This window comes from Plectropomus leopardus, chromosome 16, assembly GCF_026936395.1.
Source record: "Plectropomus leopardus strain MGB_pleo_1.0 chromosome 16, ASM2693639v1, whole genome shotgun sequence".
Classification (NCBI taxonomy): Eukaryota; Metazoa; Chordata; class Actinopteri; order Perciformes; family Serranidae; genus Plectropomus; species Plectropomus leopardus.
Window position 1 is genome coordinate 13,271,117 of NC_142191.1, and position 24,322 is coordinate 13,295,438.

At 40.0% G+C, this 24,322-nt stretch overlaps 1 protein-coding gene and 1 long non-coding RNA gene across 5 annotated transcripts in view; one reads left to right on the top strand and one right to left on the bottom strand.

Moving 5' to 3' along the window:
• Window positions 1-24,322, bottom strand: part of wasf1 (WASP family member 1) — an 85,441-nt gene that overhangs the window by 23,130 nt on the left and 37,989 nt on the right. For all 4 annotated transcript variants that reach the window (XM_042503790.2, XM_042503793.2, XM_042503792.2 and 1 more), the window contains 2 exons: window positions 11,333-11,486; window positions 3,691-3,808 (listed from right to left, as the gene is read on the bottom strand). In XM_042503790.2, coding sequence (XP_042359724.1) covers window positions 3,691-3,808; window positions 11,333-11,486 — 272 coding nt within the window. The remainder of the gene's footprint in view (window positions 1-3,690; window positions 3,809-11,332; window positions 11,487-24,322) is intronic.
• LOC148186847 (uncharacterized) overlaps window positions 1-24,322 on the top strand; it is a 72,924-nt gene that overhangs the window by 17,777 nt on the left and 30,825 nt on the right. The gene's annotated exons all lie outside the window — the stretch shown is intronic.

Genomic DNA, 24,322 nt, shown 5'->3' on the forward strand with positions numbered 1-24,322 from the left:
ATGTAAACAAACCACACAGTTAGGACACGGTGTTTTAATCTCAAACTGTGCAGAAATAGTGGGATTCAACAGAATAAATACACATAATAAAAGCTGCACAGGATATGAATGTTGATTTAGAATTCAAATGTTAACTTTATGAATGAAGCTTTGACGCTTCAAAGTATTCGATACAGCCCTGTCATCTACATTGGTTTTTTTTTCAAGGTTACCTTTTTTGTATTCTTCCCTCCTTCCTTTTTAGTTTTTACCTTTTTAAATGTGACCTCAGTGAAGGTGTGATGAGAAACTGTAGAAGAGTCTAGCTTTCACTGCCATTTAGAAAACATACAGTCATACAATCACAAGTTTTTCGTGTTAAGAAATCCTTGATGATAAGGCTCGCTTTGGGTGGGATTGTATTGTAATGATACGAACACGCTGTGTTTTAATATTAAAACATAAAGTATTGTTGTCTTGATGTCTTGTAATTGATGCAAAGCGAATATGATTAAAAACTAGCAAGTTGCTGAGTTACACATTTAAATTGAATTTGAATTAAATTGAATTTAATTGCATTGAACAACAAAATCATAATTTTACATGGGACTTACATACGTATGTGATAAATATACTTCCGATTTTCCATTATCTGGTAATAACCTTTTTTTTCGAGTAAAATCAGCTGATGTCCAACATACTTGAATTTCTTCAATTATAATTGAATATTATAATAATAATTCACTTTCAGTTGAAAAACAGTTTAAGGAAATTCTTTGTGTTTATTTGCATCACCAATGAATGCAGGCTAACATAACATTGTTTTATTTACTTCTGAAATAGCGTAATTATGCATGCAAGTCTGGCAACTTAAGCAAACGTAGCCTAATTTTCAATAAAAAATATTATAAATTTACATACCTTAATGCTGGTATTCCTGATAGCCTACACATCAGATTTTATTAAGCTTAAAATACAGGTAACATTTGACCAGAATTTCTTTTATCTCTGCAGGATATTGAAATTTTTCAGATTACATGGACTTGCACCATTTTTGTAACGGTTGATATATTGATGTCTAAAAATGTTCTTGTTGGTGTTGTAATAATAATTTCAACAGTATTTCCAAATGCTACAAATAATTATATAAAGTTGTGTGGAAAAAAAGTCAGATAAGTTGGAGAAAAAGAGTAAGAGTGAGGTTAGACATTAGGGAGGAGAGAGAAAGTGAGGCAGAGCTGGAACATTGTCTGTCACGGAACAAAATGTGTTGGCAGCCAATCTCAGATAGCGTCACGCTGACTGACAGGTGGCACGGCCCGTCAGGTCCCCGACACTGCAGCCGCACGGCAGATCATGGTCGATTTAGATCAGTTTAAGCATTTGTCTGCACTTTTCCATGCCTCTGTGTGTGTCTGTGTGTGTTAACAAAAGTAAAGCTGTCTCTATAAAAAAATACATTTTAGAAGTTTAGAAACAGAGAATAATTGAGATCTGTAATCTTCTGCTGAAATAATAAGATTGAGTGCAAAGAGTCTAAATAATATACCGAAACAAACGCACACACTAAATGAACACCGTGACTGAGAGGCACATTGAGATGATGTGGCAGAACCACTCAATGAGCTAAGTGATGAAGTGTGAATCTATCAATGATTTACACACCAAATTTTACCCACGTGAGTGTGTTTATTTCCCATCCTGCACCCTTTTAATGTCTGATTCTGCACACTGTCCATACTCTGTATTTGCCCTGATCCTCATTCAGACCATTTATCCACCACAATGGTTACGCAAACCAACAAATATGTGTGCGTAATTCCACTAATCCATCCTGCTCTCCCTGTGAATGTCCTCTAGGCCTTTCCATGGGGTCTGTCTAACTGCCAGCGTGGTGAGGAGGGAAATGAACATGGCTTTACAAGCTGAGCCCACCCGTGGGCTTTAATTAGAATGAAATCATTGGAATAAGCTTCGGCTACGAGTGGTCATATCGGTGTAAACCTCTGAGGCAAATAACGTCTGTCTGCTGTTGCAAATGAGCTTCAAGAAAACCCACATACGCTATCATAAAAGTGATGGATGCAAAACAAGAAAGCAACCGCTAATACATATCCTTAATTTTACAACCTCCCAACTAATTCTTGGCTGAACTTGCCCTCTGTCCTCTCAGCGCCATTTCCACAATAATTAAAAACCTCATAACCTACAAATTATATCGTCTTCATCCACACGAACCCTCAGTCTAAAATCACCCTCTTTCTTCTGACCGTAATAAGCTTTGATTGACTGCGAGGGGGCAAAATGCAGAGCACGCCCTGCTTCCCACGCGGGAAAATGCAAGCTGGTGCTGATTAGAGCTCCTGATGCTGTGGGTAGGAAACCCCGCTATTCTGAGGAGGGGGTTAAAGCTCTGCATTTGATGTGGGAGAGAGGCTTTCTATGGACGTGCAAGAGCTCTTTTTCCTAATTTGTCAATGTGCATAAAAATCCAACAAATACGTCCACGTGAGGTTGTGTGTGTGTGTGCGTGTGTGTAGAGGCAGAGAAAAGGCATACAGTGCGGGGGCAAGTGAACAGCAGATGCTCCCATTAATTAGATCTAATGATCACACAAGTAATAACTAAGAGGGTTGACTGGGGGAAGAGCTGATTAATCTGAGTGGTGGCTAATTAATGCATTAGACTACATGGTATGAAGCCAGGCCTGTTAAATCACTGAATCACAGTCAGTTTATTCAAGCAGGACGCATCGACCTGTACCCATGGAGACTGCAGAAAATCTCTCGTTCACTTCGTGTCTTCCTACACACTAATATCATACCATTTTCTCCCAAAATTATCACCTGTATGCAGGTTAAAAATAGAGGATTGACAGCTTTTCCTTTGCCAGTTCTGCAGCAGACCACCATGCCCAACATGTTCTCATCTTCACATATCGCCACTTTGTCAGTGGACTTCAATGTCTTCAAATTATGTGCTAGGTCGGTATCCCTCTGTGTCTGGTGTTGATTCTCTGGGACGCCACAACCAACTCCAGCACAAAAACAAATGGTGAGTTCCATGCAACAAAAGCACATGGCAACCAGCGCCAGTATGTCAAACAAAAGCACGTGGTTAGGTTTAGAAAAAAACATTGTGGTTTGCGGGAATTGAAAACTGAGCTTTCGGTTAAAGATCAGGTTTGTAGGACCCATCCAGTGCCTCCGCCACCTTCCCTGTAGGAGCATGTAAGCGACTAATGTCGTTACCAGCAGTGTTTTAACCTGAAGCCGAGCAGCAGCATATCATACAACCACTGTACCTTGTAAAAAGAAGTCACTGCTGTAACATTTTCACTGGCCTCCATGGTGCTTTCTGCAACACCATGGATTGTTTTTTTGTTTTTTTTGCCACTCCATGACATCGGATGTGACACAGCAGGGGGGAAAAAAACCCCACAACAAACAAAACAAATGAAAACAACACTACAACATACTCATCTCCACAACCTGGTACCTGTATACACGTTAGTTTTGGTAGAAAGGGGTATTAATGAGTTTTTTGTCCCATAGGAAAGGGGCTTTAGTTTTCATGTACTCCGCTGCTCATCACAAACAATCTACTGCACCCAAAAAATGCAGCTCAGGTCTGAATTGTTGCATGAAGAGAAAGTATCGTGTGTACTGTGTGCACTGACAGGACCCTGTGCTTGTGCTTCTTCAGACATACCTTCTGTTTCCGCCTCTCCTTCCTCTTGTCCTCTGTGTCCTGCAGCATCTTCTCTCTCCACAAGTCAAAGAAGTAGGATGGATTGGTGTAGAACTTCAGACCCTCCTTTCCATCGTCCCTGCAGAGGGACAAAACAAACAAACAAACATTGTTACAGTTTGGTTGGCATGCAGGAAAATCTTCTCTGCTTTTTCTTTGCCACACATGCTAAACTACATATCTGTTGTTTGGACAAAATAAGACATTTGAAGTAGGGATAGACAGATGTCGGATGCGATATTCACCATTTTTTACAATTAGCAGGTTTGTTTTTCATTGATAGCTGATAAAACAAACTTGTAACAACAGTCTGTAGCCTCACTCTTTGTATCTGTATCAGTTTGGGCCTAAAAAAGACCTAATTTGAGGACATCTTGGGCTGTGAAAACTACAAAGGACAATTTCTGACAATTTATAGTAAAAACGGCTAATCAGTTGATCAAGAAAAAAATTGTCGCATTAATCAACCATGAAATAAATGTTAGCTGCAGGCCTGGATGATATGTTTTTTTAAATGATTTTTTATTCCTATCCTCTGAAAGAGGAACTTGATTTGCCCAGAGGCCACTTTTGCAAAATACCAAGAGATCAAAAACTATCAATCCACCAGCACAAAGAACTGTGCTAAGCCCCACAGTAACGAGACCTGTGAGTGACCCTTTCAAGACACCGAATTTCTCCAGTGACGGGTAAGAGGGTCAGTTCGAAAGGCCAGAGGGGCATAGCAAGTACATTGAAGTGGTTTTTAATGACAACAAAAAGTCTTTTGGGGAACAGAGTAAACATCAGGAAGTGAGAGATGAAAATGAAAAAGACTTTGGTTTTATTTGTGATAGCAGATCAGAGAGTAACAAACCCACTCATAGAATAAAGATACTCTTAGTACTCACAGAGGCCATGACCCACTCAATAAACAAATATTAACACTATACAATAAATTGTAAATTTATTTGTAAAAAATAAAATAAATGTTCTCCATCTTTTGATGTTTGCCATTCTCACTCATTTTTACCAAGAGGCAAATCCAGTTGCAGCAGTCTAGCATAGGTCACATGTACACAAATGTGTTAAATTGTTGAGGACATTTGGGGCTTAGCCCAAACTGTTGGGGGATCCTGGGGTTCCTCCTATGGCGCATTGTTTTATTTTTATTTTTATTAACAAGCTCTATTGTGATGCTTTATATATATAAATGTTCGGCAGACAACCTGGCACAACATTTTACATGTGTGGTTTTGTTATTTGAAAAAGTGATACAGCATATTTTTTGTACTTGCAAATCAATGAGAGGCTGCAGCTGCAATGCCATTAATGTTGTTATAGAGTCAAGTAGCCAGTTATTTTCTAAATTACTTGTAATGGTGGAAAACAGCCATCACATTTCCAGAGTTCAAGTTGACTTTGTCAAATGTCTTGTTTTATTTGAACAGCATTCAAAAACCCAAAATATTTTCTTTACCATAATATAAGTAATATAAATTCAGCAATTTTTTACATTTTAGAAACAAGAGCCAGATATTGTTTACCATGTTGCTTGACAAAAATACTCAATTATTTGACTTCCAATAACCAACTAATGGTGTCAGCTCTACATAAAAGATGGAGGTGGGGGGAAAAATACACCGTTACAAAAAGGTCTTTTTCCTCTTATAATGCAGGAGGCAGCCTTAAACAACACTTAGAAAACCCTGAAAAATAGCGAGTGAGGGACATGTTTGATAATAATCTTTTTTTCTTTTTGTGCCATGCCTGTCTCGGTCTGCTTCAAGAAATCATATCTGTTCACCATTTCCCATGAATAATAGCTAATGTCCTGCGTTATCATTCATTCCTTCTCAACTGTGCTCCGCTCTCTGTCTTCTTCACACGCTTTACAGAGGCCTTTGTGGTTGGTGGTCACTGGGGAGAACTGCAATGATGATAGGGAGGGAAACGAAAAAAGACTTCTGACAGACACAGGTAGTTATCATATCAAAAGGTCCCTCTTGACAGGGAAATTATCATACACAGACGCCTTTGCGTGCTGTCCAGAGATGTCATTTCATATCAATAATGAGGATAAACCTTGTTAATTGCCTTGCTGATGTCTTTCTTGGTGGTTTCCAAGTGCCTTTCTTTACATGCATATTATTCACGACTGATCATATGTAAAATATGTGGAAAGCCTGTCAAAGAGTGCAGCCTTGCAGGCATCCTCAGCCACAAACACACCTCAGTGCTAGTTTTCTTCTTGAGATTGTACACAACTTTTGGCAGACATTAGGTCTTTGTTTGATAAATCAGCAACATTCAGCCTTGCAAACTCAAAAGTCCTTGAAAACACTGGAAAACAATATCACCATAACAGAACTTTTTTGGCAAACCTAAGCAGCAGAATAAATGTGTATGTGAGGTGTATGTTTCTGCAAACCTCAGATATGTTACATGTTTATGTGTTTCAGATGGAGCAGATATGTCAAAATTTGACATTTTCATCAATCAGTTTCACCAACTTTATATTGTGACAATACTGTGATTAGGTTTAGGCACAAAAAACTGGGTAATGGTTCAAAAAACAGTAATATGGGACCCCTGGTGGCTCAGTGGATAGAGCAGAGCCCCATGTGCAGAGGCTGTGTCCTCGCCGCAGCGGCTGCTGGTAAGAGTCCAGCCTCGGCCCTTTGCTGCATGTCTCCCCCTTTCTCTCGACCCCTTTCACCCTCACACTGTCCTATCAATTAAAGGCAATAAAAGCCCCCCAAAAAAGGAAATGGTCATATTTTGAATTAGAATACCTGGTTTGGTCACTACAAACATGGCTGGACTGGTTCCGACCTCTCAGTAAAATAATGCTTAGTTTGGTTGATACAAACATTGCTGGTAATGCCCCTACCTCTCGTTAAAAAAAAAGACACCGTTCAGTTGCTACAGACACAGCTGGACATATCCCGAACTGTCTTTACAAAAAGATCAGGTTTTGTTGCTACAAACACAGCTGGAAATGCCCTGAAGATCCTGTTTGGTCCAAACAAAAGTTCCCACCTTCTGTTGAAAACTACAGTCTAGTCCCTACAAACACAGTTGGAAATGTCCCAACCTCTCATAAAAAAGACCCAGTTGCTACAAACAAAACTGAAATGCCCCTACCTCTCCTTAAAAAAACAATTTGGTCCCTACAAACACAGCTGGATATGTCCTGACTTCACATTAGAGGACACCGGCTTTGTTAGCCTCGAACGGCGGCCTGCTTAAGTATTCCCATATTCCCTGCTCCTCTTAATGAGAAACTGCTCTCATCAACATGTTGTCAGAACGTCATCATTTCAGAAATGTTATTGTGTATGAATCTTAAAAATGTAACACATCCATAGTTAGCAGAAACATACAATACCTGAATTTTATTCAGGTAACTGGGTTGTTTTAGTTCCTGAAACTATAAGAGAAGAGCTAAATGGAGGTCCTAGTTCATCTGGTCAAAACGCAGGTTAAGTTCTGAGTTCCTCAAAGGGTTCTTGGTCTCATGGGAAATTTATTTTGGAAACACCCAATAGAGCCGCAAAGTGAGAGAAGCTATTTTTGGAGCCCTGCAGTGTAAATGTGACCTAATTAACTTCAGTACCAGGTGCAAATATGGATCTATATCTCCTCTCTCATTAATTTTCTGCATAATCTCAAACATGTAATGGTAATCAATTTAGTAACTCCATCTCCTCTGACTTTCAGTCGAAAATATTCTCGTATAGGACTGAAGGGCAGGTAAAAGGGCGTTTCAGGTAACCTTTGACACTAAAAAGGAATTCAAAGAAATATTGGGTGTATCCTAACCATTTAGGGGTCCTAACTTGAACTTCGATGCTTTCACCAAGTGTCAGCCACGCTTTGGGAGGCAATTATTTGATGATGGCACCAGGGAGCAAGAATACAGAACATGAAAAGGAAAAGGCTTCAAAAGGCAAGAGTGGAAAGTTTAATGATATGCAACACAACAAAGGGAAGAAAACAGAATTCAACAATGGGATAAGGCAAGGGTGGAGAAAGCGCTACTGTAGTGTGTGTGTGCACTGCGGGTAGTATTTGAGTGTTTGTGTATGTCATTATGCATGGTATTTGCTCTGTGTATATTTGAGTCGTGTGTGTGTGTGTTTTTTTTTTCCTTGGGTGTATAAAAGAGAGATGGAAGTAAGGAGAGCAGAGCAGCTGTGTTCATGATGAATCTGAGAAAGAACAGCCTAGGGAGGTCTCCCAGGGAGCCTCCTGGTAAGAGGAGAGGAGAGGAGAGGAGAGGAGAGGAGAGGAGAGGAGAGGAGAGGAGAGGAGAGGAGAGGAGAGGAGAGGAGAGGAGAGATCAATCCTCTCAGGGTACTCAGTAGCTCAGTTGGTAGAGTGGGCGCCACATGTACAGAGGCTACGTCCTCGTCGCAGCAACCGTGGGTTTGATTCCAACCTTAGCCCTTTGCTGCATGTCATCCAAAAATAAAAAAAATAAGCTTTAAAAAAAAGAAACTCACAAAACTACAAATAAAATATTTTATATATACTCAGAGGTATTTTTTATCCTGCAATGGTTTGTTGTGCTAGTTGACTAGCTAATCAATTGACAAAAATAATCTTCAAAAATGAATTAATTGTTTAATCGTTTAAATCATTCTTAAAGCAATAATGTGAAAAAAAGTTGTTCTAATTTCTGAACTTTGATCATTTCTGGCTTTTCCTTTGAATACTGACATTTATGGAGAAGCACTGTAACTTTTAGACTTGTCTTTTATAGCTATCTTACTCTCTTTCATTTTCTGTTCTCTTATTCTTTAAACACTGTTTTAAAGAAGGATTTTACTGCTGGAAAAGTCTTTTCACAATACTAGGGTGGCTAAATAGTAGAAACACGCGAATACTTGTGAAATTGGTGCTACATGACCAGAAAAAAATGGCTGAAGCGTTTGCTTTTGCTCAAGAGGTAGAAAACCTGCAACTACCAGAATGCACTGCACCGCACTGTACCAATAATGCTCCCGCTGGTAGGTGACGTAATGCAAGCTTGTTTTGGCCAGCTGGTAACAAACTATCTCACAGTGCAGTTAAACAGTAAGCTAAAATATGTTTCTGAAAATATCTGAGGTGAGAAATAGGCAATGCAGTAACAGAATCTTGGTTCGTATTTGATCAGCACTGCCTAGTTTACAGTTTGATCTCAGTATTTTCAGCCTCCATTTTTAGAATACAAGGCAGTAAATTGGGCTGAGGATTATAACCTTTTCACGGAGCATCTGTCTCATGTACTGCTGTGTTGGGGTCGACTGATATTGGTTGAAAATATTTCTAGTGAATAAAAATAAAATAAAAAATAGCTCCCTGAGATTTTACAAAGTAAAAGTTTCTTCCATGCCGACACGTTTTTTGCCTGTATTGCAGACTGCCTTCCCTGGTGTTGGTTGAGTGTAATAAGAACACTTTATCATAATTATTTTATCAGTGATCATCAAAATAAAATGCTAATACAGATAATTAGCAAAATGCCAAATATCGGCCCGATAATCAGTTGTAATGAGTTGATAATCTGTTGACCCCTAATCCTGTGTAAATATAACGACACTTAAATATAATGCAAATATTAGTTTTTTTTATATATATATATATATATATAAAAGTAAAACAACTACAGCTTTAATGTAGCTTTAATATAGAGCAACGGTCCTCCATGATAGATAATACACTCTCCTGGACCTTGTGCTCAAGGGTGCTCCATTGGTGGTTATTCAAGGAGAGGTAAGGCACTCAACAAAGAACTGACCTTAAAGCTTACATAGTGTATGTTTCTTATGTTGAATCCAACTATCACCACCAATCTTTGTCTGAATACAAACTGATGTGCGGCCTTCAGCCAGCATGAAACAAGACATTTAAAGTTAGATTGGGAAATAATGTCAGCAAGGCAGACGCCTACACCTGCCTTTCACTCAGCAATGTCAAGACCCAGACGTTAAAAACACACCCACGACAGATTTAAATACCCCTGCCTACACCTGTCTCCCCACACTGCATGTGTACGTGTCTGTACAAACACACACACACACACACATGAAATACATAGATTGTGTTTGGCCTGTAACCTCCTCCAACTGGCTTGGTCCGGGTGACAGTATTACACAGAGATAGGTCATGTAAGATCCTGGAGGAGAGAAAATGGAGTGAGAGGAGAAAATAAAATAAAAAAAAGAGCGAGAAAGCAGCTGGGTGAGAAGGCCGGGAAAAAAAAGGGAGGGAGTGCTGGCCAGCAGAGCTTTTTATGGATTATTCATCTTCAGATGACTTTCTCTATCGCTCTGCTCGCTCTGCTTGCCTGGCTCAGCACTCAAGAGCTGAGAGAGATGTCTGGAGTGAAAGAGTTGCCAGCCTGCCAGTATTAATATACCAACCAAGATCCTTAAGCAATACATGCAAAATCTAACTTCGAATCCATTTAAAGTTACAGCCAAGCTCAGGGTGTCTTTGCTCTGTGTGGTGCATCATTGTGAGCATTACTGTTAATAAAAGCTTTTGTAGCTGCAGGCAGTATTGCAACACAAAAGACTGGACAAAATAACAGTGTTCAAGGCCATTTAGGTACTTCTATGTTAAAACAGTGTGGTGCAATTAGTCTTTCTATAAGCCTGTCAATGAAACACAAATGTGTTTTTTCCCATGTTGAGAAGAGTGGAAATGGACAAATTTATGAAAGGCTGATATACTTCGCGCCGTGCTGCACTCAGAAAAAAGGCTGCAATTAAACCATCTATAGTGTCAGATTTTTCTGAAGGAATGGAACAATGTCACTCCTCCATTATACGCTTTTATTGTATGATCTTCATTTCACTTCCAAATTGTGGTTTTCAATTTGGAGTTATCACTGAAGCATACAGAACACAATAAAGAAAAGGTTCCCACACATTATCATGGACAGCGTTTCAAAACTTTTCCTTGACTTTTCAAGGACCCCGATTAAATTTCCATTTCGGAAAAGCATGAACTTCACTGCATCTGTGGCACTTGTGGGCCTAGTTACAGTGCTTTTCCACACACACACACACACACACACACACACACACACACACACACACACACACACACACACACACACACACACACACACACACACACGAGTCTTGCTTCCCATAACAAATGCCACCACATTACATCACATACCCTGTCTTAAAGGGGAAAACATGGCCAGCACAAGTCATGGAAAATGAAAATCATGCAAGTTTTCCATTTGCATCAAGTAGCAAATAAGTTGTTTGAGTTAATTTGCTTTACTTGAAATTGTAAATGCTCAAATGATATAAATGTATATAATGCAGCTCTAAGTCAACTCACTAGAGCTAAATTTTGTCAACAGTCAGTTCACAGAGGATAAATTTGCCTGTTAATTTAATTATGTGGAGGGTTATCTATGGTGAAAGATTACTGTCAGAATATATATAACACACACAAAATGACTTTCCCAAAACTTTCAATGATATTTTACTAATTGCATGACTTTTCCAGGCCTGGAAAATGAGACTGTGAAATTCCATGACTTTTCCTGGTCTTCCATGACCGTGGGAACCCTGCACAGAACATTTTTGGAAAGTTAGTGAAACTTTCAGACCTGTAGGGCGTGAGGATGTTGAGGGGTGGCGGCTGCTCGCATGTCTGGAAGGTCTCCTGCAGGGGGACGGGCAGCGACTTGCGGTCAAACAGCTGCTGGTCCTGAATAGTGGAACTCCTGAAAGCCTTCCTCATGGTAATGTCCTGAAGAGACACTAAAGGATGGATGGAAGGATGGAGAATAAAGAAAAAAGGGAGAGGGAGAGATGAGACAAATGCACAGTTAATAAAAGGACCTTTAGGAAAAACGTAATACTCGTATGTTTGCCAAGTAAGACTCTCTGAACCCTATTGAAACAATCAATAGCACACAATCTAAAGTGCATAGTGCACATGCATTTAGTGCATGTTCAATTCCACTTTTTCTAGTTAAATGTTGACTTTTTGGATTGTTTTTTTTAAAAATTATTTTAAATTATAAACTTCAAAATTCTGTACAATAGGTTTTATCAACATCTGCAATGCTGACTTTTTTTTGACCGTTTTTACCACATTCTATAGTATAATATTCTTCAAAATGCTATACTATGACTTTTTTTTGACATTTGGAAGGATGAATTTTTCGGCCATTTTTTCCACATGCTATAGTATGGCGTTTTGTGACATACTATAGTATGACTTTTTTCAACATTTTAAATGGTGCATAATATGGACACAAAGAATAGCACAAGGGGCAAAGGGGTTGTGTTTAGTCCCTTAATTAATCAGAGGTGTGTTTTTGACGTAACATGAACTCAACCAATCAGAGTGAGCAGAATAATACTATGCCATTCCGACTATGCACAGTCGCTTTTTGCAGCCTCAAAATAGCAATGCATTAACATCACGCCTGACCACACCTCATTCTACACACCCATGGGGATGGATGGATGCAAGTGCAATTACATAAAGTTGGCCTTTCATTCAATGCCGGCCCATTGGTGAGCTTCTGTCACCCTATTGTTTGCAGTGTATCCCACAACATAGGCACTAGTAGGCCCTTGTCAGTGTTTTTTTTTTTTTGGCTGATTCAGCACGTTGAATCACTGTTTGGAGATGGTGGAGCCTGTGGGTGAATTATATCACTCTGATTGGCACTTTAGTTCGGCGCACAAGAAGAAAAGCAAAAGTGAGGAACGCAAAGAAACGACTAAAGAGAGCATGAGATTTAAAAAAACTTTTTATATTAGGTATGATTATTTTTTTTTAGCAATGGAGCTCTTTCGCATGAACAGTTTGGAATGGTTTTGTGTTACTGCTAACTAGCACACGGTACACCCTTTGTGAGAGACGAATGCAAACTACCACTGCCTGCTGGTATGGAGTTATTTCCTCTCATGCAGGAGCAGAACATCCATCCCAGTTGTCTGTTTGCTGAAGTCTAGTCAACTTTTGGGCCGAGACAAAGGTGACGTGAAGCAATGCAGCAGTCTGGCCTGTCACCACTAGTTTGGTTGTTTTTGGGCCTTAAAATACAGCCCTTTGTCTCTCTAAAGGTACCAGAAGTACCTTTAGGGTCCATCTAATCATTATCATTATCATCATCAAAATAATGTTGACATCACTTAAACCATCAAAATCAACGTTATAGAGCACAGAATCTATAAGAAACCACTATTCATCCACCTTTGAGCTAATGCAACATTGTTGTCCTAATTCAAAGGAAACCCACACACAATGACTAATCTAAGCTAGGCTAAGGTCGTCTGTCAAAGGCTCTTCTTTCACACAGGAACAGCTGACATTTTCAGTGGGCAAAAGAATAACGGAGCAAAATCGATGCTGCACAGCTGAAGCTTTCACAAGAACAGGTTGGAGAGATTGTTGAGGAGAAGATGAAACACAACCACACTTATGCTAACCCTCAATCTGCGTGGGCCCAGTAGAAAACGGCCAGTCTTGGAAAGGAATCCAGAGCGTTGCAACCAGATCTGAATTATACATGAAGGAGTGACAAATAGATACACTTTACTGCAGCCCAGAAGACTGAAAAAGTCACGTGGCATATAAAAAAAAAAGTATTGCTCCAGTCCACCGTTATTAGCCTTTGTACTGTACCACACACACACAACAAAGTGAAATCAAATACGGAACAATAACCCAGCACAGAAAGTCGATCTCTTAAGCCAAACAAATAGAACAACTGAGTTATCTAGACTGTTATTGAAAGCTTGTCTTAATAAAATGAGACAAGTAAAGCCAGTTTATTGTGTGAAGAACAAACTACGCCAATCTGATCTTCCTCATTGCAGCAGTGCAGCTGGGTAATGACTTCCACAGACAGTGTAGTGAAGGGCCAGCCACCTGAGGCACTGAAGGATCATTATTAACAAACACCATCAGCGAGCCAAGGTTTTGTAAGTAACACTCTGGGAGAGAGAGAGGAGGCCGGAGAATGCAAGAGGGAGATAATAAAAACAGCGGCGGGCTGATGGAAATGCGGGCCCGACAGAGACAGAGTGAAGAGGCACTAACAGTAAAACATAGGGCGGGAGTTGACATATAGGAAACATTCACATGAAATACAGACAAGTAAATGGCGAGGGAGGGTGGTGGTATTGCAGAGTGGAGGGAGAGGCAGATGGAGAGATGATAAAACTAACACAGACGCGTGCAAATAAATAGGAAGGAGTGGTGAAGGAGAGTGAGAGAGATAGAAAAACTCATAAAAACACAAAATTCTCAGAGAAAAACAGAAATTCATGATTGAAGTGTCTCGTGAGAGAAGTGCAGTAACTGGAGAAGAGCCAAAGGGTCGATTAAGCTTCGTATGACAACACAAAGGAGAAACTGTAGCATTTAAACAGAAAACACACACAGACAAATACTGTATACAAAGGTCACATTAACTCAATATTTTCTCGTTTCGTCTCATTTCAGAGTATCTGTATCTGAGTATCTGAAGGCCATTGATCATTTTGACGGAGTAGAACAGTGAGGGCGATTTATAGGAACTTTAAGTAATTCACATTTCTGTAGTTGGTGGCGTGCACATATTAATAAGCTATTGCCGAGTCTTGTCTTTGACCTTACATGCATTAATTCATTCACTTTTTTAATTTGATTTGCTTATGTTAATGCACAACAATCAGATTTACATTCAAAACAACTGCAGTACATGTCATTTCATGACTGAAAAGGAGCAGGGAGAAGAAGACCTTGTTGTCTAGCTGGCTTTAGCCATTACATTGTTAAGTTATAGCTCTACATACCATTACAAAATGCAGCAACATATAGCAGCTTAGTGTTCGAAGTCTCTTTATAATGCCATCACAATTATTGGGCTTTCTAAATGAGGTGAAAAGAGAGAAATTATATGCGGTTGGAAAAAAAAATGCTTCCTTTCATCTTTGTGTGGTGTACAAGCTAACTAAAGTATAAGCTTGTTCTGTATATTGATAAAAATGAAAATAAATGAATGAAAATTATATGGTATTAAAGAAAAAGTATGCAGGATTTTCCTAAAAAATCCACAGACTCATAAATAAGTAAACCCTATATTCATAACTTTTGACACTTGAAAAGTGTGTGACTGTGTATTTATCTACAAAGACTACTAAAGACATTTCTTCTCATACCTCTTTCCCACCAAATTCAGTGTGTGTATGCAGGTTTTTTAAACACGGGTAAACCTGCTAAAAATTGGCTATAGATTCCTTTCCCTTTGCATGGAGAGCAGAGCTCTATACACAACTCAGCAGCACCACGAGTATGTGTGTGTGGACGGTTTTGGTGTGCCTGCTTGACATCTAGGACAGGCCGGAGGTAAACAGTAGAAAGCAGCATAGACAGCGGACCGTGAAAACTTAACTGTGATTACTTCTCTCTATATATCTCTTATTTATTCAGTCTTTCTTTCCAACTCAGTGCAGACTAATTTTGAGCAATGTTTTAACTGCTCTGGTGGAGACAGATGGTGATTAGTGGTGTTGCATCACTGCATCTCGCTGGTTAAGGAGCTGAAATTAGTGCGTTCACCCAGGTGTTATGTTCCCATCAATGCCAATCTGAGCCGAAGGCGATAAATACCCATAACTACTGCAGAGTCATTTGACCTCGGTGTGAATGCCGATTGTACACATTCCCACTGCATTAAAAAGCCAGATGTTAGTGGGTGTTGCCCATTTGTTTTTTTTTTAATGCAGTGGGAATAGGCTTTAATTTGCTGTATTTGGGACATTCCTGTGCACAGTTGCTTGAAAAAGCTACAAAAATCATGGACACAGTGCCAAAAAATGCAAATATATCTATAGGAAAGACCAAGTGGTTGGCTTTTGCTTTCACATTTGCTGGAGATACAGTTTGCAGACAGTAGCTGATAATTACTCAATAGTATACCTTTATAAAAGTCTCACACTGACTGAGGGATGAAATTGCCATGTCATTTTCACTGCAAGTTTGCTCTTATTTTGAAGTCAGTTCTTACATGCCTTTATCATCATGTCTATCATAACCATGTAATGCAAAACAATCTGCGAGCTTGTTTGACTGTCTTTTATAAAGTGGCTTGACTACAGCACTGCATCACACTGGGGGTCATTTTAAGTGAGTGAACAGATTTGTGGTACTGCTACCTTTTGCAGGATGTTTTGCATGCAGTGCGCATGTGCCATGGAGGTTATGGCCAGGCCACACTGCATGCATGAGCAGTGTGTGCTCACATTGGCAGTGTTTGTTGTTGCAGAGCTGCTGCAGAGCTGCTGCAGAGCTGCTGCAGAGCTGCCTTTTGATATAACTACTGTATTTCCAGAATTAAAAGCACATACTAGCCGTGAAAGCTACTTCATTGTCAACAACAGGGTCCTGCAAATGTTTCAAACTTAACTTTCTTGCCTTATGTCAACAACTGAGGGTTTTTTGTGAACAGAAATGCTGTCAAAGGACTTTTATTTCGAAACAGGAACAGGAAAGATAGAGTAAAACAGACATATTTAGTACAGCACACCGATACCATTACAGACCATATACCCTGGTGAAATTCCAGGAAGGTATAAAGGTATGAATAAACAGACACTGCCCAAGCATTTATTAAATTAACATAGAAAAGAAAAGCCTGACTTCCAGGTTGTAGAGCACTTTGCAGCACTTCTGCCTCTTGTCTAACCCAACATTATCACCCAGATTCTTGAAATGCTCTCAAGTGTAATGCTAAAAACACCATTTCCAGATCCAAGAATGACATTTTTACTCATGCTTGTATCAAAGAGAACAACAGAACGAATTTCATTTCCCTGATCAGCAACTTAAGAGGTAATTAATGATAACAAGGAGGAAAAAAATCAAAGCCACAGCCACAGTGGCACGACAATTACACACACTGCCCACAGCGATGACAGGAGAGAAATGCCAGGGATAAGTAGCAGTAATGGTGAGATCTAAGAAGTAGATTTTTTTTTCCAAGATGTAAAGATTAGAGAGGGCAAGAGATGAAGATGTGAGACAGGAGATATCGACATTAAAGTGATGCTTAAGTGATCCCTGAAGGTCATTTCACTTTTTGCCTCCTTCCCCACAGGAAGGTCAGAGTGAATGTTGGAAATGCATCTTGAGTGGACTGTAGACACTTAACATCCAGACGTGACCACTAGCTAACCGGCAAATGCCAAACTGGTGTTGCTGAGTGCTGTATGTTAAGCAGGAGCACTGCGTCCCGCTGCCCCGATGCATTTAGGGAGAGCGGAGGGCTGTCAGATGGTGTTACAAGTATGTGAGAAAGCAACTAACAAGAGAAAGGCAGCGCAGAGGTGCTTGTCAGGATGAATGTGATGCAGAGTGAGGTGGCTGTAAACCTCTGCCAAGCAACACTGAGCACTGAGAGAGGCACACTGCACTAATCAATGTGGGCAGAAACACAGAAGGCACACACACACACACGCACACACACAGGATCAGTCACACACTCACACAGATGGATATCTTAGCATGATGTTCTACATCCTAATTACAAAATGTCACTTATTCAGCTGAACTACCAATTACGCCCATTTAGAGAAGACATCGAGCTAATGAGAAAAATGTGAGTGTAAGCATTTGTGAGTGAAAGAGTTAGTGAGAGGTTTCCTGCGAGTGTGTGTGTGTGCATCGGGTCGAGCAGCGCCAGGTGCAGCAGCAGCCTCTGATCTGAGCCTGTGAAGCTTCTTATCTGTAAGCTGGCGGTGGATAGTTTATCTCTCTCTCTCCTATCTTTCTCTTAGATAGATAGCATCTAGCTGAAACACCCTCAACCAAAGAAAGGTGAAGAAGTTCTTGTCTCACACACTCACAGTTGCACACACTCACACGCACGCGCGTGCGCACACACACACACACACACTCCTTCAGCTTTCCCTTAAAGTTTCAGGGAAATGATGTTTTCCCCCTCTTCATCCCCTCTTTCACGCAGTCCTACACACAGCCACTGAAGATAAGAAAAGGCACAGGCCAAGCTGTCTGTTAGCATGCAGACACGGCTCTCTCTTCTGTAGCACTTCAATGCAAATGTTGCTCCATATTTCTCCTGCAGCCTTGAATCACTCTTTCCTCTCCCAGGCTCAATTTTTGCTCCATCCTTTCTCTTGTAAGCTTGTTTATTGTTTGCCCTCTCTTTCATTTTTTACTCTTCCTTCCCTTCTGAATGTTCTCTCTCTTGCATTGACAAACTTTGTAAATCACTGGTGTTGTGCACAGTGTGAGAATACACATTGTTACCCTTTGTTGTGGGTAAACCAGATTGTGACAAAGTGAGAAGGGCAGACTGTGTACTAAGTAGTGAGTAGATCAGCTGAATGCATCTTCTTTTGGCTTTGACTTCAGTAAACTTTTATTGCAGCGTTTCTATCATAAGTGCAAATTATACTTTCTGCATAATTACAGGGTCTGCATGACGTACGTTTTGTCATATGCCCAAGTCCAAGTGGTCCAGAAAGACATATAGCCAGAGCCTAAATGCCACTTTTTAATCAAATCCAAGAAATTAAAGTCCTTACTAATCTGGGTACTTAAGCAGTTTTGTACAAAACTGGCAAAGAAATCCATTCTTGCCATAAAATACTTCAGTTCATTGATTTGCATCATTGCTTAAACACTCAGAGATATTGAAGCGATAACTACCATAATGTAACTGAATCTAGAGGTGATATAAGATGATAAGGTGATATTGCGATATAAAAATGACATATACTGTCATATTTTTTGTGCAGTTTTAACCAATCATTTATTTTATTGTTTTTAATCGAACGAGGCTGAGTGCTGAGTTATTGCCGTGGGAAATAGGGGAGTCATGTACAACCAATATATGTAATAACCAGTCATCAAACGCTTTCAAAAGCTCTCAGAAAACCAATATTCTCCTGTCATTATTTTTTGTAAAACTGACATCAGAGCACAGTGTGTGGTTACTGAACTCCTCCTGGATCACATTGGTTTACATGTAAACCTGCAAGAGTGAACACAATGCGAGTGCATGCCAAAGTTTTTGACTGCTCTGTTCTTCTACACGCCATGCACACTTGATCACTTACAGGTGTTCGAAGGTACAACAGTCTGTTCTGTTCTGTTCTGTTTTGCCCTCCAATGAGGCACATCCATACATGTCATGGAACATTTCATTCATGGCACTTGACTTAAAGGATACTTCTCCCAAAAGATTATTTGTATATTAATTACTCACCCCATGTTACTTTGAATTTTAAACTGTTTTTCTCACTTGCGTCCACAGTGAATTAAAAATCAAAAAAAGGAGAACATTCTTGATGAATTGGAGTAAACTGGCTCTGTATTTAACAACTACATCAAAACATGTGTTTACAGACTCTCACCTAACTATAAGTCATATTGTCTATTGTCTGCTTTCCAATGGAAAACTGAACTGAAAGTGAAACATCTATCTATTCTCTTAAAGGCCAGATTCCATTGACAAAAACTGTAATTTTACCTCACTGGACACGAGAGCTGCTAGTCCACTGCTGCCTTGATTAGTTTGTGTGTTTATGTTATTGTGTGACTTTGGTGTTTTAAAAGATTAATTCGGAATCAGCAAAGTAACACAATCACACACTTAACCGATGAAGGTAGTGGTAGACCAGCAGCTCCTGTGTTCAGTGTCATAAAATTACTGTTTTTGTAAATGGAGTCTGGATTTTAAGAACGCGTAGATGGGTTTTGCTTTTAGTTCAGTTCCCAGTCTGAAAGGGACGTGTGCTTGAGAATAACTGTATAAATGAGACCTAGATTATACTGCACAAGTTGTGTGAGAGTTCTTAAATAGATGTTTTGACAAGGTTTTTCTGATGTTAAAGTCAACTATGACTTCAATTCATCAAGAATTTTCTCAGTTTCTGGATTCTTCATTTGCTGGAGGCATGCAAGAAAAAAAAGTTTTCTTCACAAATTCAAGGTAACACAGGATGAATAACTGTTATACATATGGTTGTCTGGGGTTAAAGAACTCCTTTAATACAATCTGAACTTTACTGTATTTGCAATTTTTTTTTTTTGCTGAATCTGTTCTTAATGTGTAGACCGCAGAACTCAAAGAACGCAGTTTGCACTCCACTCTTTTCATCTAACCCTTTCCGTAAAATGGGTTTAGTACACAACTATAACATGTACAAAAAGAGAGTGTATTAAAAGACTGAATCTCATCTGAACACACTTTTTTTCTGGGATGTGTACACATCTGTAAACCCGACATTTGAAATTCTAAATGCCTGAAAGCAAATGACTCATCGTACCACCAGACTGCAATCTTTCCAGTCAAAGAGGGGAAAAAAATACTAAATAACTAAATATAGGACTTTCAGAGAAAAGGAGAGACTTTGGCCCTGGTTTTATAATATACCTATTATATACAGGTAAAGCTTTGCTGCATGTTATAAAAGTCTCACCAGCAAAGGTGACGTGAATAGAACTTAATAGGTAGAGACAGAAAGATAAAGTGATAAAGAGGAGATGAGAAGAGGTGTGCTAGAGAAAACAAGAGTCAAACAGGATTAATAAATTGTAGACGTGAAGAACAGAGCGATGTAAATAATGAAAGATCAAGATGAGAGACACAAAGAGAAGAAAATAAAATTGGCAATAGAAGAAGAAACCTCTCACGGAATACAGAGTCACAGAGGGACTAATAGAGAAAGCAAGAGAGAAGCAGAAGCAGAGAGAGACTCTGGAGTACATAAAGAAACAGTTAGAGCCCAGAGGGACTCACGGTGGCTTTGTGGCCCTCCGTAATGGCCTGCAGCCAGTGCAGTGATGTAACGGTGCCATTAAATAGGGGATACAGGCCATTAGTTTGGCTGGCTGGAGTGATAGGGGGAAGAGAGCCTGACAGCACACAAATAGCATCCATGCAAGATGGAGGGAGATCAATCAGAGAGACGAGAGTGGGCTGGGGTGGACAACAAAGACGAGGGGGTGATGTTAGCGGTCAGGAGGAGAGGGGAGGGAATGGAGGCCTAAAGGGCACCATGGGGGATGATACCCTTTAAAGGGATGCGGGCAAGGTGCGTGTGTTTCAGATTGAACATGCATAAATCCATGTGTGATAAACCACTTTTGACCTCAACCGCTGCACAACCAATGACACTGCATACATCACTCCGGCCACGTCTCTTCCCACATCTCCCCGACCTTCAGCTAAACATCGTTCATGTCGTCCACACTCTGTGTCCGTTTGCTTTTATAAAACATCATTCACTTTAGTGCGTCTGTCTGCGTCATGTTTGAATCCTATTTCTGGTCTACTGCTGTGTTGTATCTGTGTATGTGGCCTAAGCTGCACAAAGTGCTTGTCTCGTGTACAGAGATTCAAGGTTTGTGACTGCCATTCATCACCTTACAATGTGTCTTAACTGTGAAGGTACATTTAAATTTAGTTCTTGGGTGTAAAAAAGTTAGGTTTATTTCTATTTGGAGAATTTGATTTGTTTGTATTTTAAAGGTTCAGTGTGCAGGATTTACAGTGTTATTGGCAGGAATGGAATATCAAATATGAAGTATATTTTTTGAGAATTAAGGTTAACACACATTGGCAGGTGCTGGGCAAGCGACCCATCTCTGACATGCCAAACAGCATCAGAGAAACACTGAACTTTAATGTGAAACTGCTTTATTCAGTGTTTTTAGCTGTTTTAAATCACCTGGCTATTTATTTCAGAGAGGAAGAGACCTCTGTAGATAATCTGTCTCCAAAAAAAAAACAACATAACAATGAACAAGGAAGTCAGCTGTTTGCAATCAGCAAATACTCACAGCTAAATGCCATTAAATCCCCCTATATCTTACACGCTAACCCTTTAACTGTAACTACCTTACTCATATAATATATAGAATGGGCACTTTTCAATACAGTGTCCAAATAGAGCATTAGAGTATAGTCTTCAAGTGTGAGCATTGGAAATCTCAGGGATGTTTTAGAGGATTTTGTTTGGTTTGATTTTACACTTAACCACTTTATATAATTATGCAGTGGTGCACGAGCAGTTCAAATGGCAGCCATCTGAACTTTATAACCTCTGTAGAGCCTCATTCCCACTGCACAAAAAAACCTCAAACACCCGCTAACATCTCGCTTTTTAATGCAATGTGAATGTATATAATCAACATTCACACCCGGGTCAAATGACTCTGCACTAGTCGTGGGTATTTATCCCCTTTGGCTCTGATGGCATTGATGTGAACACACATTTTTAAAAATGTAGGACCTTGATGCACTAAATCATAATACAGTATATTTTTACAAACTAAACTCTGATGTTATAACCATGAATTTTATTTTCAAACATGTGACAATGAATATTAAAATACATGTAAACAACAATACCACAATACTAACTATATATTATATTATATTATTATACTATTAGTATTATATTAATATACATTCTATGCATCATCCATCACTATAAACAGCTAATATAATACATAAACTACAGCTTTGCTGTGAATCAGAATCCATTTTCACGTGTAAACTGTCAGTTGATCATAAAATTTTCTTCTGTCATTACGGGTTTTAAAGAACTTCAGAGAGGCTTGTGAGAGGTTTTGTAAACAGTATCTGAAAAATATTTATTGTGTGCTCTGCTCTCATTCTACCCGACCCCCATCCTCCTCCTTTCTTATCCCTCCACAGTCCTGATTTATGGTCCCATCCGTGCCTGCACTCGTTCCCCTCTCCTTCACTCCTCCTCTAATGCTGACCACAGACCCACACAGACAATTACAAGGCGAGTCATACACTTTGTGCTAAAAGCATACACTTTCAAATGCGTGTGTATGAGAGTGAGAGGGTAAGGACAGGGTGGGGGGTGGGGACGAAGGGTGGCATTTACGGGAAACGACCCCCCTGGCTGAGCTCCTCCCACAACTGTCCATCTTTCTGTCACACTGCATCTGACATGTCTCCTTGAAGTCACCACGCATAACGCCACTTTGCTTTGATAGTGATTTGATTCTACAAACTTTTAATGAATAATGTGAAAGTAGAGCGCTGGTTTATACATTTGCAAGACAACTTCATTTTGTTATAAGTGCATGTGGAGGAGTTGATCTGAGTGGGAAATCTCTGCAACCTGCAGAGGAGGGCCGTTTCAACCTGGCCCAGAAAACTCTGCGGTACAATCCTTTTCCACTCCACTGCTTTTGCTGCAGTGCCCTGTATTATGTGCCCATCCCTCTATCCTTCCATCTTTCTTACACTCCTCCTTCCCTCCAACTCCGACCCCACACACACACACACACACACACACACACACACACACACTTAAACTGCAACTGAGCTGATCCTTATCCACTGTCTCCCATGCCAGTACTTCAGGCTGAAGGGGGAAAGTCAGGCTTGTTTATGAAGAGAGATAAAAACCAAGGACCACATGCACGTATGTATCAGACTCATAATCTGTGTCCAAATGCAGAAACGTTACATGACTATGAAGGCCAAAATGATACAAAAACTGGCTTTATTTTGTGTACAAATCAGCAGATGTGTATCTAATAAGATAGATGCTAATATCTCATCCTCTGCCGTGGAGGATCGTGAGCCTTGTATTCGTGAGAGGAAGAGTGCGTCATTGTGTCTCTGCCCTTCAACCTCTGAAGGATAAAATTGACTCACTTAGCAGCTGCACAACAGACTTCCACAATTAGATCAAACACAATTATTCAATGAGGATAGCTACAGTGTGTAGACGGGGCAAGGAGGAAGAGTGGTGGGGGGGGAAAGAGGAAAGAGAAGAAGGAGGAAATGAACATGGCATGACAAAAGTACAGATGCTTCCACTTGCCTCTGTCAGCTCTGCTTTATTTGTGCTAAGTTGTGCTGGATTTATTTTTTGCAACTATTTTGCAAGTTTTGGTGGTGCATGTGGCTGTGAATTACTCATTGGGATGAGGAAACTCACCAGTCTGTAAACTCTCCTCCTGCTGAATCTTGCAAGCTATCTGCTAGCTCACCAGGTTTTCAGATGTAAACATTAAGGAAAGATTTAGAAGAATGGGAAACAACTGAACTATTATCCTGCTGGCAATTGTTCAGGCTTTGGAAATCAACTGGGCGACCTCCATGCCGCATCAGTTTCCAATGTAATGAACTAAAACTAAACCCTACAAGTGACTCTTGTTCTACATGCCGATTGGACAGAGCAGAGTACTCTGGTGAGAGGTAGGGAGGAGGTGTTTGCTGTACGGAGAATACAGTCCATTCTTATTCTAAAGTTGTCAAATGCTGCTGCTTTGACAGTGCTTGTGGTGTAAGCTTTTGATATGTTGCTGGACAGCGTCAGGTGAGAACGCAGCCAGACATAACCGTTCAAAGTGTTATTATACACTGTTGGATGGCTGGAAGGCACATAGACAGGGCCTGTCCTTTAAGAATGTGACCGGAACCTGTTGTGTCCACATGATTCACAGTGGGACGGCGTCAGGTTGAAACGCTGCCGGTAATGACGTAATATAAGGAGTGTGAGGATGCATACAGGCAAAGCAAGACAGCTTTATTTGTATAGCACATTTCATACAACTGGGGAATTCAAAGTGCTTT